Consider the following 13,140-nt stretch of genomic DNA (forward strand, 5'->3'; position numbering starts at 1 on the left):
CCTTCTGCGGTGGTAAATAAATTTAGAAAATGGAACTGCTTTCCCAAATATAAGCCAAAAATTTAATTAAAAGGGAACGACATGTCGGTGTTCGTTTCATTTGACACTGGCATCGCTTGCTTCCAGCAATTGCCTTAAAGAAGCGTGGGATGCCATTCTCCATGAGGGAAACATTCCCACTATACCATCCCAAAACACATCCAAATTCATGCATTCCATGCCCAAATTCGTCATTCCATCATTTCCCATAAATTGAATTCTCATCGTCGCGTTGTGACCAATGATTGAGGCACCCACATGTCACGTGGCCTTACTGCAATAAATAATTTCATTTTCAAGGACTTTGTATTATATTAATTAATTATACTCAAATATTTTATTTTGTTTAACTAATCTCACATGTAATGTACCATCGCTTTCATGGCCAAATAACTATTTCCCACCAAAGGTTTGAGATATCATTTTTCTTGTAAGTTTAAAACAATGAATTTTTCATCTATTATCTATTTATGTTAATAAATTCTATTTAGATTTCTAAAAATAACTAACTATTTTACCTTCTCATTTAAATTTCAAAGCTATAAAATTTAATTAAAATCAAATTATTAATATATCTTTATCAATTTAATATTAAAATATTGTGTTTTATTCTTTTGTTTGGAATATAATTATCATTTTGAAACTATTGAGAACATATTAAAATTCTATAAATTTAAAAAACACTCCCAACTTTTTGAGTTGTAAAAAACACTTAAAAGTTTTCATTAACACCTCTAATATTTTCAAATATTACAATTCACCAATTAAACATCCATCATTTTGAAAAAGAAAATGGAATAGAAAAATTTATACATTATGGTTCTTTCACTCTTTCACTTAATTGCATTCACTAACGGAAATAAATGATGGATGAAAATCTAACTTTTAAAACTTAAAGGGTGGAAAGTTTATTTCAGCAAACCTTGGGTGGGAAACAGCGTTTAGGCCCATTTTCATTGTCTTGTCCCTTCCCCGCGCTTCTGACGGGTGGGTCAAACTCCAAACCATCGTCACGATATTATTCGTTAAATATAAAAAGGCCACGTGGCACCATCACATGCTGCTTCTCTACGATACAGCAAGCATGTTACCTGACAGCATGTCGTGAGAATGAAGAATTAGTGCACATTAGATTATTTAAATAAAATTTAAATCCCTTATCTATTTATTAAATAAATAATTAACATGAACAAACCACTCCCTCCCCAGTAGAACTTTCCATTTAAATAAGGTATTTTAATAGTAAAACTATTTCTATTCGGTATTTTTACAGTAAACATTTATATATTTTAAAATAACATTATTATATTTATATATTATTTTATATATAATATTAAATCATATAATTAAATATTAATTTATCTTTAATTTAAAATTATTTAATCATATAAATTAATTTCAAATTCTTTTCAAAAGTCTAATTTTGCATCTTCGTACATAATATTACCGTTGAATTATTAATCATGTGTTTAATTGTATGTTAATCCAATAATTAATGTCAACGGTTGATAATGCAGGGAGGTGGTAACGTAAAACCGTTCTGCGGAGTGAGACAATTAAGAAGAGTAAGAAATTAACGCACCGACGCTGCTTTATATACTGCGCCTTTTTGGGAGTCTGGGTTGGGTTACCTTCCGTAGCCGGTAAATCAATTCAGTGTTAGCCCTTTACATTACACCTGTTACATTCGGTAACTCTGTCGGTGCAGCATAGTGTCGGCACCGACACGCCAGATTTATTCCCGGTTAACATTTTTTTTCTTTTTCTTTTTTTAGTGAAATACATTTTGTCGCGCTTACTTGGCTGAAAACAAATCTCATCCGTTAATTCTACTGGACAACAAATTTTTACTTAGAACTGAACTTTTGACTCGATAATAAACGTAAATTATTATATTTCTTTCTATATATTAAAATTTTAATTTTTTATATTAAATATAATATTACATAGTATCATTTTTAAAAAATAAAATAATAAAAAATATAATTAATATCACTATATATATATCTATATTTTTATTACATTATTTTTTAAAAATATTTTAATTTATATCAATAATATATATCATAAAACATATCTCATATTATAAGATATATTTATTATATTTTATTTTATTAATTTAATATATTTTATGATATATATTATTTTTTATATATATTATATTGTACTATAAAATAAATATCAATAGAATATAATATTGATAACTATAATTATATTATTTAAAGAGTAATACTATACATATTTATTTTAAATACATAAATATATACACATTTATATATATAATATATTATTATATGATTATATATTATTTTATTTTTAATTTAAAATTATTTAATCACATAATTATATATATTTATATATTTAAAATAAATATATATAATTTTATTATTAATTAATAACTGATACCGTCAAAAAAAAAAACCCCTTAAACCCTATCCATCGTAATAATTTAAACCACAGGGTGAGTATTCCTAAATCACAAAAAATAATAATAATAATAATAAATTAAAATTTCACAATACTTAAAATCAAACAAAATCGTCCTTTGAGCAAAATAAATAAATAAAGATGAAAATAAAAAAATTCAACATCGATCCTTGTGACTTTACAACGGCAATCATCAAATACTCAAGAAAATAAATAAATAAAAATTAAGAATAAAAAATAATTGAAGGCTCTTTATGTTGAACTCGTAAAAAGTGACATAAGCAACCGTGATTAGAAGACGTTAATTAAAAGATTCATTAAAATTATTAAACACAAAGAAAGTATGATTGAGTTTTTATTTACAATTTAAAATAATTTTTTATTATATTTTATTGTTGTCCTCGTAAGTGGTACTGATAATGAAAGTGATGACATTAATAGTAGTATCATAATAATACTACTCACGATTCAAGTGATAGTGGTTGAATTTTTTTTTTTAATTTTTTTTAAGAGTTATAATTATGGAGGTTGGCAACGATGTTGATGCCAGAGATAGTGATGGAAATGTGTTGGTGCTAGTAGTGTTAACTATGTTTTGTTTAGTAAAAAGTGTTATTTTATTTTCAATCAAAAGTCTATTTTTTACTCGAATTTTAATACAAAAACAAACACATAGTTGTGAGAGATTACAAATTTAAACACTCATTTATGAACTAATTTTTATTAGATATAAAAATAAAATCATCATTTTATCAATAAATCCTAAAACCTTAAAAATTTATATTATTTTCTTTTTTTAATTTAAAAAAATAACAATTTTTTTCAAAAATTAAGTTTAAAAAATTTTACTTTCTTCCTAAGTTTTTTTTTCTTGCTTTCGTGATCGAAGAAAGTTCCCATTATCAACAAGCCTTCCTATCACGACTTTCTTCTATTATTGATCTTCCAACCATAAAAGTTTCGTTAAATAAAAATAAATCATTTTTATCTAATAAAAAAACAAAAATAATTTATCATTTTTATCATTGTCATTCGACCGATAAACCGACATTAAATGAATCCTCTGCCAACATGGGGTGGAAGAACGTTATTCACTATTTCGCTTATGTAGACACTGAAATATCTTAAGTTCATGACGTAGGTTTTTTGGGCTTGTGCAGGGTGGTGCAGCTGCTTGTGCGAAAGAGCAAGTACACGAGGGAATTAGAATGCCTAGATTGAGAGGTTACTGAACAAGAATACGCATAATTTGCTTGGTTCGGTTTGGGGGTGTGGGACCAGAGTGTCGATTTAGGTTAATTAAGTAGGAGGGGCAGGTGACTTAAATGCCCTGTTAGTGACTTACAAGTATTTCTCCTTCTTGCGATATTCAATGTAGTTCAATAAATAATTAAGTTGAGTAACAATGAAGCCTTGCATTTAAAAATAAAAATTTTCATCTTGATTATTTATTTTTTTGAAACTCCATATTTAATCAACAAACTTTTATTGGAAACCTGGTTCAGCACTGAAAAAGGAGATTTTATAATATATTAAAATTTTAATTTTAATTTACTTAATTCAGTTGTTATAAGGTCGTTTATTGGATTCAGAATTTATTTTGTTCAATATAATTGGTTTTAACCCAATGTGATAGTTCAATTTGAGTGAAGTCGCTCGTTAAAAAAAAAAAACTTAATCTACAAATCAAAATTTATAAGTTATATATTTATAATAAAAATTTTAAAATTTTATAAAATAAAAAAGGGTATAAATTGTAATTTTACTTGATTATTTTTTGAAGATGCCTTATGCCTCTCAAAGATTAAGTTTCTTTCTCTGTATTGTTGAGATTATACTTGAATTTTGTCTCATATATATTTGTTTTTTTGGGCCAAATTTGGTTGGGGTTTTTCCTTAAAAAATTATTTGTTCCAGACTGATTTTCTAATTGATATCTAAGAGAACTTTTCCCTATAAATAGACCATTTTGTTTTAGGCTAGGCTATGTGCGGAAAATAATATGAGACATCAATAAAGACACACCCACTAATTTTTTAAAATTTAAAAGTTTACCCAAAAATTAATTTTTTTTTGTTAGAATTGAGGATTAAATTATCATTTTAATAATATTATTAAAAAATATATCATACTTTATATTTTTTATCCTAAATTTTAAAAATAACAACTTTACCTCTACTTAAAATTTTTAAAATTTGAAAAATAATATTTCTTCTCTAAAACCTGAAATTTAGGTTTTTTTTTTTCTTTGACTATTATCTCTAATGCGACGACATTTTCGACCGATTAAACTCTATCTACCAAATTATTATCTCTCTGATAGACTTTCTCATCAATAAAAATGTGTTAATTCATCTGAATCGATTAATTTATTAATTTATCGCTTTAGTTATACCGAACCAAATATTTAAGTGTTTTGTTTTGGAGTTGCTCTGTGTTACTTATGGGGGGTTCGGGCGTTCTGACTCACTGAGTACTTACCCACACTTCTCATTGCATATATATATATTCAATTTTAAAAGAAATAAATGTTTTTTATTATTTGTGGCGGTTAAGGTGTTGTGGCTCACTAAGCACTTCACCCAAACTTTCCATTGCATTTAAAAATAATATTTCAATTTTGTGAGAAATAATTGCTTCAATTGTATATTTCCCTTCAAAGGTATATTATATCTTTATTTTTCTTTCTTTTTCTTTTAATTAACAAATAACTTAATATTATAATTTGAACAAATTATTACAACCATTCATATATCTTAATTACTTGAAAATAACGTATAATCAAGAGTTACACTTACTATGATACTATAAAAAAAAATTATTAAAATTATATGTATATATTTTTTAATATATAATAATAATAATAATAATAATTATTATTATTATTATATAATTAAATTATTAAATTATTAAAAATAAAAAATAAAAATTTCCAATTATATAATGATATAGTTATATATAGTTATCAATATCCTATTATATGATATATTACATATATAAAATAATATGTATTATGAGATGTATTAAATTAATATGATATAGTGGATATATTATATGATATAACGGATATATTATATGATACATATTATCATATAGATCAATATACTTTTAAAAAAAATAATAATATAATGGAGATGTATATAAAAATTTTTAAATTTTTAAAAATATTTATGATATTTTTTAAATTGGTGATATGTTAATTAGAGTATTTTATTTTTTTATTTTTTAAAAATTATATTATAAAATATGATATAATACATAATATATAATATAAAAAATAAAAATTTTAATATATAATATAATATACTATTTAACTACCAAAAATATATATATACTCAATTATATATTTCGCATGCCATTATGGGAAAAAAAAATTGAATATTCACATTCCAATCACTGTCAATGGCAAAGCATAATCAAAGGCCAACGGATCATTCTAATTCTCCTCCATTGTGGACTCATATTTGGACTAATCTCCCTACGCGCTCTGGCCCCACATAACTCTCACAGATGTACACTAGTCAGCCCCACTTTGCATAATCTGACCGTAGATATTTTTCCTCATCACGGTGGGCGGCAAGATGAGAAGGCAGTAAAAACAATTCCTGCGGGACACTTTCCTCATCCAAAAGTCAGCGATGCTTACGTGTCGGTGGATGATTAGTCCAAACTGGGAAAAAGTAAATAGCGTAATCATCAGTGAATCCCGAGACAAAAGTCACGTGACTATGGCCCCACGTTTCGTGCTGTTCGTCACATGACGGTACTTAGCTGGACCTGAGCAGGTTATGATTCTCTGGCGTGGGCTCCACGCTAACACGGTGAATCAATTCCCGCCACGTTTTTGAACGTGCATCAGTAGGCCCCGCTTTGAACATGGGCTTCGTTCTCCTACTTGCCCGCACGCACGATGCACATGCCAGTCTTCTCCGCTTATTACGCAGGGCTCCGCCACGTCAGCATCACATCGAAATTACCATAATGCCCAACCAATAATATAAACAATTTAGAGGTATCAAAATGGTCAACTTTTCCATGTTTCAGAGTGATTCTTCTTTATTCAAACATCTTTGAAATAATTTCTTTCATGATTTAAAAAAAAAAAATCAAATTTATTTTCAAAAAATGGTTTCTAGAAAGAGCATTTCAAAATTGCAACAGCATGTTTCTTATTTTAGACAAGTATTAAAAGCAGACACGATTTAGTTACCACGCAATTAATATGTAATAAAACTAAACAAGCAAGGGTAAAAATGGAATTAAAGAAACGAAGGTTACAATGTCATTTCTTTCATCAACCTCATAATGTACGTGACAACCAACATGTAAATCAGTGTTTAGTTTGAAGACAGCGAGAGACCAACCAGGCAAATAAATATTTTTAACAATAAAATTATATATATTTATTTCAAATATATTAATAAATATATATTTATATATATCATCTTATGATTAATTGATTAATTTTAAATTAAAAATAAAATAATATTTATTTATACAATGATATATATAAACGAGTATATAATTGTATATTTTAAATGAATACACATAATACTATTTTTATTTAAAATATCAAATCCAATTGATATATGATACTCAAATTACCCAACACCATACTCTAATTAAAATACGAGAAATTTGGCACGATTGAGCTACAGTGACATTCTTAAACAAATTATAATTCTATGTCATGTTTGCCCAAATAGGGCGCATACCCATGTGACATTCCTTCACCGACACTTGCTCCATGCCCGTCAGCCACAAATTTCATCTTATTATAATCAATAATCAAATATTGATTAAGATTTATTGACTATGACCCCCTATGATCCCTGAACACATAATATTCTTGATTGAAAGATGTTATATTTATGATATGTACGGTTTATTTTGAAGGTTCAACTTTTAAATTTAATTTATATATAAAAAAAAAAAAAGAAAAAAGAAAAGAGAATTGTGACCTTATTTATTTGGAAATGTGTCGGTGCTAGTTGTTCACTCTTTTTACTATATAACATGGTTTCCACATATTTTAGGCTGTTATTTATTTATTTATTTATTTTATATAATAAGGTGTCTGTTCAACCATGATAGACACAACACCTTTCATCCACTTAACTTTGAAGGAAAGAAATTTTAAGAAATCATAATAATATGTTTGTTTGTTTCATCATAATATTTATAAATTGCATTAATTTTAAAAATTATTGAGTTTACAAATATCAAAATCAATAAAATTATGTGTATCTACTTTTGATATATAATTCGTATACACGGATAATGTATCACTATGTGATTGAATAATTTTGAATTAAAAATAAAATAATACTCAATCATATAATGATATATCATATATGTATATATAAATTATGCATAAAAAATAAATACACATAGTATTACTCTATTGAAATTGTTTTCACATCAGTAAATTATTGAAAACTACCAAACTTTGGACTCGGATTACTAATTGAATGAAATCGAATTTCTAAAAGTTCCCACAACCCCATAATAGTAAACATTACCCTAGCACACAATTGGGTTTTCCCCAAATAATAACTTTTTCAAAGGATTTTTTAAGAAGTGATTCAAAGTGTACAACCCAAGCAATAAATATAAAAAGAAAAGTTTTCATGAAACCCATAACCCATTTATAAGTATTTTAGAAGGAATTGATACAAAGAGTAAGATTTAAGTTAGTTTGAAAGAAATGTGAGGGAACTCATGAAATTTTTTATAGGCTAAGACCGAACATCGTTCTGGTATGCAATTGCAATCACTTTTGTCAACTTTTAAAACCATTTTTTAACCTTTTGCGGACGAGAAACCCTATACATTTTAGAGTATTATATTGAAACCTAACAAACTATATCAAACAGAACAAATTTTAAATTTAGTGATTAACCTCACAACTATTGAATTAGATAAATCACGAGTTTGATTTTAATATATTTTTAGAAGAAATTTGAATTCATACTCTCTTATTTTTTAAACTTTTTCTTTTGCTATTCAAATTATCTATTGAAATTTGTTTTATACATAATTTGATACTAAGATAATTTGTTATATAATTGAGTAAATTTAAATTAAATATAAATTAATATTTAATTACATAATAATATATTATTTAAATAATTAATTTTATATTCAAAACTGCATGCGTGAGGTTTTTTTATAGTTTAATTTATAATCAAAATAATTTGGTAAATTTAAACAAATTGCGGGAATTAATCTTTTAGTCTGTTTGGCAAAGTGGGGATAGTGATTTTATGATTGGGAAAATGACCCACCAACAATTATTTGTAGTGACCCAAAAAGCAAAAACTTTTAGATTTTAACCACAAAGTGAAGATTGTATGCAGTAAAAATTTAAAATTGTAACCATTAAGAAAAGTTAAGTGGGGCCCTTCTGCTTATTATCAACAAATTGATTAATCAATGATCAATTGAGTGGCTACAATTACAATTACTTTTTCACTCTGTTGCGCTCTTCTACCACTGTAAAAAATAGAGAGAAAAAGTTAAATGCTTAACTTGATTCTATTTATGAGTAAACCCAAATCAAGTTAATTTTTCAAATTAATTTAGATTTAAAAATTAGTTCGGTTTAATTTAAATTAGTCTATTTTAAATATAAGTTTAGTTTAAGTGAAAAAATTTGACTTATTTTAAAACAGAGACAAATTTTAGTTATAGAGAGTTTAATTCGATTTGATTTATAAGATAGATAGATAATTTGATTCGATTTAAATTTAACTTATGACTTAATTCAAATTATATTAAATAATTATTAAATGAAATCATTTAGTTAATAAGTTATAAATTCGAACTATGGATCCGAACCATATATCTGTGTAATAAATTTAAACTATAAATTTCAATTAAACTAGTTTTATTCGAATAAAACTTAAACAATCTTTAATGTTTATTTGACAAATTTAAACTAAACTTAAATCAAACTATTTTTTATTTGAGTTTAGGGTCATTTTAGTTTGATTCGATTCGTATTCACCGTTGATTCCAAGCAGATAAAAACAAAAATAATCAAATTTAAATGCGGAGAGGATAAGGTTAAAGTATATCAATGATATTTGAAAACAAGCAGAATCTTAATTATGAAGGCAAGGTATCAGTAATGTGAAGCAGCGTTTTGCTTTTGACTTTTTTACACGTTTACAGCCGATGGTAACGCTGTACCACTAGTATTCAGATACGCGTATAAAATACGCGGAATCGAGAATTTTAGCAATTTTTTATTTTATTAAAAAAAATAATTTGATCGGCGGTGAGAAATAAAAACGGTGGGGGCAGAATGGGGCCGGGCGAGTAATCAAAGGAAAAGAGAGAGAGAAAGGGCAAACTTCAACATCAAGACAGTGAAGGGATAGTAAAAGACAGCTAGCAGCGAAGGAATAGGTTCACCTACCACACACACACACCATAACACCACCACCACCACCTCCATCTCTTCTATGGCATTTTCTCTCTTTAATTCCATTCCTTTTTAGCCTCCTCTCCTCTTTTGTCGTTTCATTTCACTTCTCTTCAAAAACACCAACAGCTTTCACTACTACTACTACAACGCCAACAACATTTCTCCTCCTCCATCTTCCTTCGTCAAGGTTTGTATCAATTGTCTCTGCAACATGGATTCAGATTTTCAGATTACATTTCTTTTCTTCTATTTCAACTCTACTCTTCTTCCAATTCTTCGTTTATCCTTCAAATTTCAAACCAATTTGTTGATTTTTGCTTTTCAATTTCCTTTTTGTTCCTGCAAACTTCATATTTTTTTAATTAATTTGTTTTTTTTCACAATTCAGCTTGTATTATCTTTTTTTTTTTTTTAATTTTCCTCAATTTGCGTATATTATTCCATTATGGAACTTAATTGGCCTTTGAAAATTGGCCAATTTGCAGTTTCCGTGAATATGAGCTATCTGGGACTATCCTTTGCTATTGTACGCCGAATCCTACTGTCACTTTTTATTTACATTTCACCTCAATTTGCGTACCCGAATTTAAAAGAAATTGATTTTTTTGTGGGCCTGCATTCACCTTTTCAAATACCTCCAAAATGTTCAAAACTGAATTATAAATTACAGTAATTTATTTCTACTTTTTCGGGAAACGAAAAAAAAATCATAATAAATGATATTCACACTTTAACGTACATTATATGATTGCATTGTGCTAACATGCGCCACACGGCTAATGCGCTCTCCTGACTTTCGCTATTTTATTTCTGTATTCATATTTCACAAGCATTGCCGACTGTTAACTCCTATTATTTACAACTTTTCTTCTTTTCTCACTTCCTATCAATTTCTCAGGAAAATTTCTTCGTACAAGTAACAAAGAAAGAGGGAAAAGAAAAAAAAAAAGAAATCATGATTGGACCAAACTTCATGGATGAGATAGACTGCGGGAGCTTCTTTGACCACATTGACGACTTCCTTGATTTCTCTAATGAAGATATCGATGCTGGGTTAGCTGCTGTCGATTCTAAGTCGTTCCCTAGTCTCTGGCCAACTCAGTCCGACTCATTGCCCGCTTCCGACTCGGTTTTCTCAAACAACAGCTCCACGACAGACCTCTCCGCTGAGCTCTCCGTTCCAGTAAGTTCAATTCTCAACCGTTGGATGCGTTCGTCATGACGTTCTATGCTGTATCTCTTAGTTGCCACGTAGAACAGCCTTTTTTGTGACATATTAAAAAAACTGTTTATGGCATGTAGATATATTTTTTTTTTAAAATTGAATTTTGAGATAAGGGTATTTAGGTAATTTGAGATCTTTAGTGTCGGCCTTTGAGTGGAAGCCACATGCGATGAATTATTTGGCAAATAGAATTGTTTTTTTTCATTTCAAGTCACGTGGTTGCCCACGTTACTACTTAAAAGTTAGTCGGTCATATAGTAGGCAAAAAAATTGATGTCTTGATTTTGCTTCATGTTTTCTATGTCATGTAATTGGAATTTGTTCAACCACCCAATTTAATTCTATACACTTAATAATAATAATCATGATTATATATATTAATGTTGTAATTTATTAAAATTTGGGACCTTTAATCTGATTCAATTTTGTTAATTGTTCTTGCAGTATGAAGACATTGTTCAACTTGAATGGCTTTCAAACTTTGTTGAGGATTCCTTCTCTGGTGGAAGCCTTACAATTAATAAACAGGTTTCATCCTCCATTAATAAGGATGAGTCATCCCTTAGTCAGTTCCGGACGTCGAGTCCAGTTTCTGTTCTGGAGAGTAGTAGCTCCTGCTCAGGAGAGAAAACTGTGTTGAGCAGCCCCGAAACACTTGCCCCAGGAAGACATGGACGTGCTCGCAGCAAGCGTCCTCGCCCTGCAACTTTTAATCCTCGCCCTCCTGTTCAACTTATCTCACCGACTTCTTCAGTCACTGAGGCGCACCAGCCCTTTGTTGCCCCTAAGATACCATCCGATTCTGAGAATTTTGCCGAGTCTCGCCTTGTGATCAAGATACCAAAGCAATTTAACTCTGAGCATAAGAAGAGAAAGAAGATCAAATTGACAGATCCCCAAGATTCTACTGAGAACAATCAAAACCATTCAACTCAAGCAGTTAGGAAATGCATGCATTGTGAGATAACAAAGACACCGCAATGGAGGGCAGGACCGTTGGGGCCAAAAACCCTTTGCAATGCGTGTGGTGTTCGTTACAAATCAGGGAGGCTCTTCCCTGAATACAGGCCTGCCGCTAGCCCAACCTTTGTTCCATCCTTGCACTCCAATTCACACAAGAAGGTTCTTGAAATGAGAAGCAAGGGTGACCAGAAGCCTGCAATTGGTGGAATGGAGAAAATGATAACCAATTCTCCAGAGTTGATTCCAAATAACAATAACCTTGCACTGGAGTACATTTGAGGGAAATGATACAGAGGGCAATATTCCTCTTCGACTTCCCTCACTTATTCTGGTCTTAATATGCTATTTGCTTACTGTTATTTCATTTCTTCTTTCATTTGATTTTGTACAGGGATGAAATGGGGGGAATTAGGAAGCCGTAGATGACCAATATTTTAGCTAGTAGAAGGGAAGAGAAGAGAAGAGAAGAGAAGGATTGTAATGAGAGAACTGAAACATAGAGAAAGGAAGATTTAAGGGTAGTAGAGTTTAGACTTAGTGATTTGAGTTAGGCCCTTGAGGTCCCCTTAGATGTTGAGTTATTGTGCTTCCCTTTATTTTTTTCTTGTATTCTTTTTGTTGTTCTTCCTTTTCACTGGGAATTCTTTTTGCAGTTCATTTGTTAGTAGAAATTTCTGAGATCATGAGTAATGCAATTTGAGAAGTTTGTTATATTGGTTACACCTTATAAACCCCATGAAAGATTTTGGTTTCATAGAATTAAAGAAGGGAAATGGGTCCTGGACAATTGGTTGGTGGGGTTGATGATGGGTAGGGAGTTGGCCAAACTTGTCAATCGGACCAAATGAAATCAAGGGAATTATTTTAACTTGATCGTCAATCTTAATAATGACGAGTGTAATGGAGCATCATATCAGTTTTCATTATTATGTTAAATCTGATTGCTGCTTTAATCTTTGGTTATAATTTTCTTTTGAAGGCATGCTTTATGTTAGGTTATACACGCTGTATTGATAGATAGAGACGGTAAACAGCATCCCATTCCCCTCCCTAG

General features: G+C 29.0%; 1 protein-coding gene across 1 annotated transcript; it reads left to right on the plus strand.

The window, feature by feature from the left end:
- The first annotated feature begins 9,864 nt into the window (after positions 1-9,864).
- Positions 9,865-12,797, plus strand: LOC123193406 (GATA transcription factor 8-like). Its single transcript, XM_044606385.1, has 3 exons — positions 9,865-10,085; positions 10,797-11,081; positions 11,568-12,797. Exons 2-3 carry the CDS (start codon positions 10,854-10,856, stop codon positions 12,363-12,365), a joined length of 1,026 nt encoding a protein of 341 aa, XP_044462320.1. The 5' UTR covers positions 9,865-10,085; positions 10,797-10,853; the 3' UTR covers positions 12,366-12,797.
- Positions 12,798-13,140: the final 343 nt, after the last annotated feature.

This window comes from Mangifera indica, chromosome 12 (genome assembly GCF_011075055.1).
Source record: "Mangifera indica cultivar Alphonso chromosome 12, CATAS_Mindica_2.1, whole genome shotgun sequence".
NCBI lineage: Eukaryota > Viridiplantae > Streptophyta > Magnoliopsida > Sapindales > Anacardiaceae > Mangifera > Mangifera indica.

Bases quoted from the DNA above. Each gene is read 5' to 3' on its own strand.
- LOC123193406 (XM_044606385.1), top strand. From the start codon at position 10,854: ATGATTGGACCAAACTTCATGGATGAGATAGACTGCGGGAGCTTCTTT. The intron at 11,082-11,567 runs GTAAGTTCAATT...TTGTTCTTGCAG, and splicing joins CCGCTGAGCTCTCCGTTCCA to TATGAAGACATTGTTCAACT.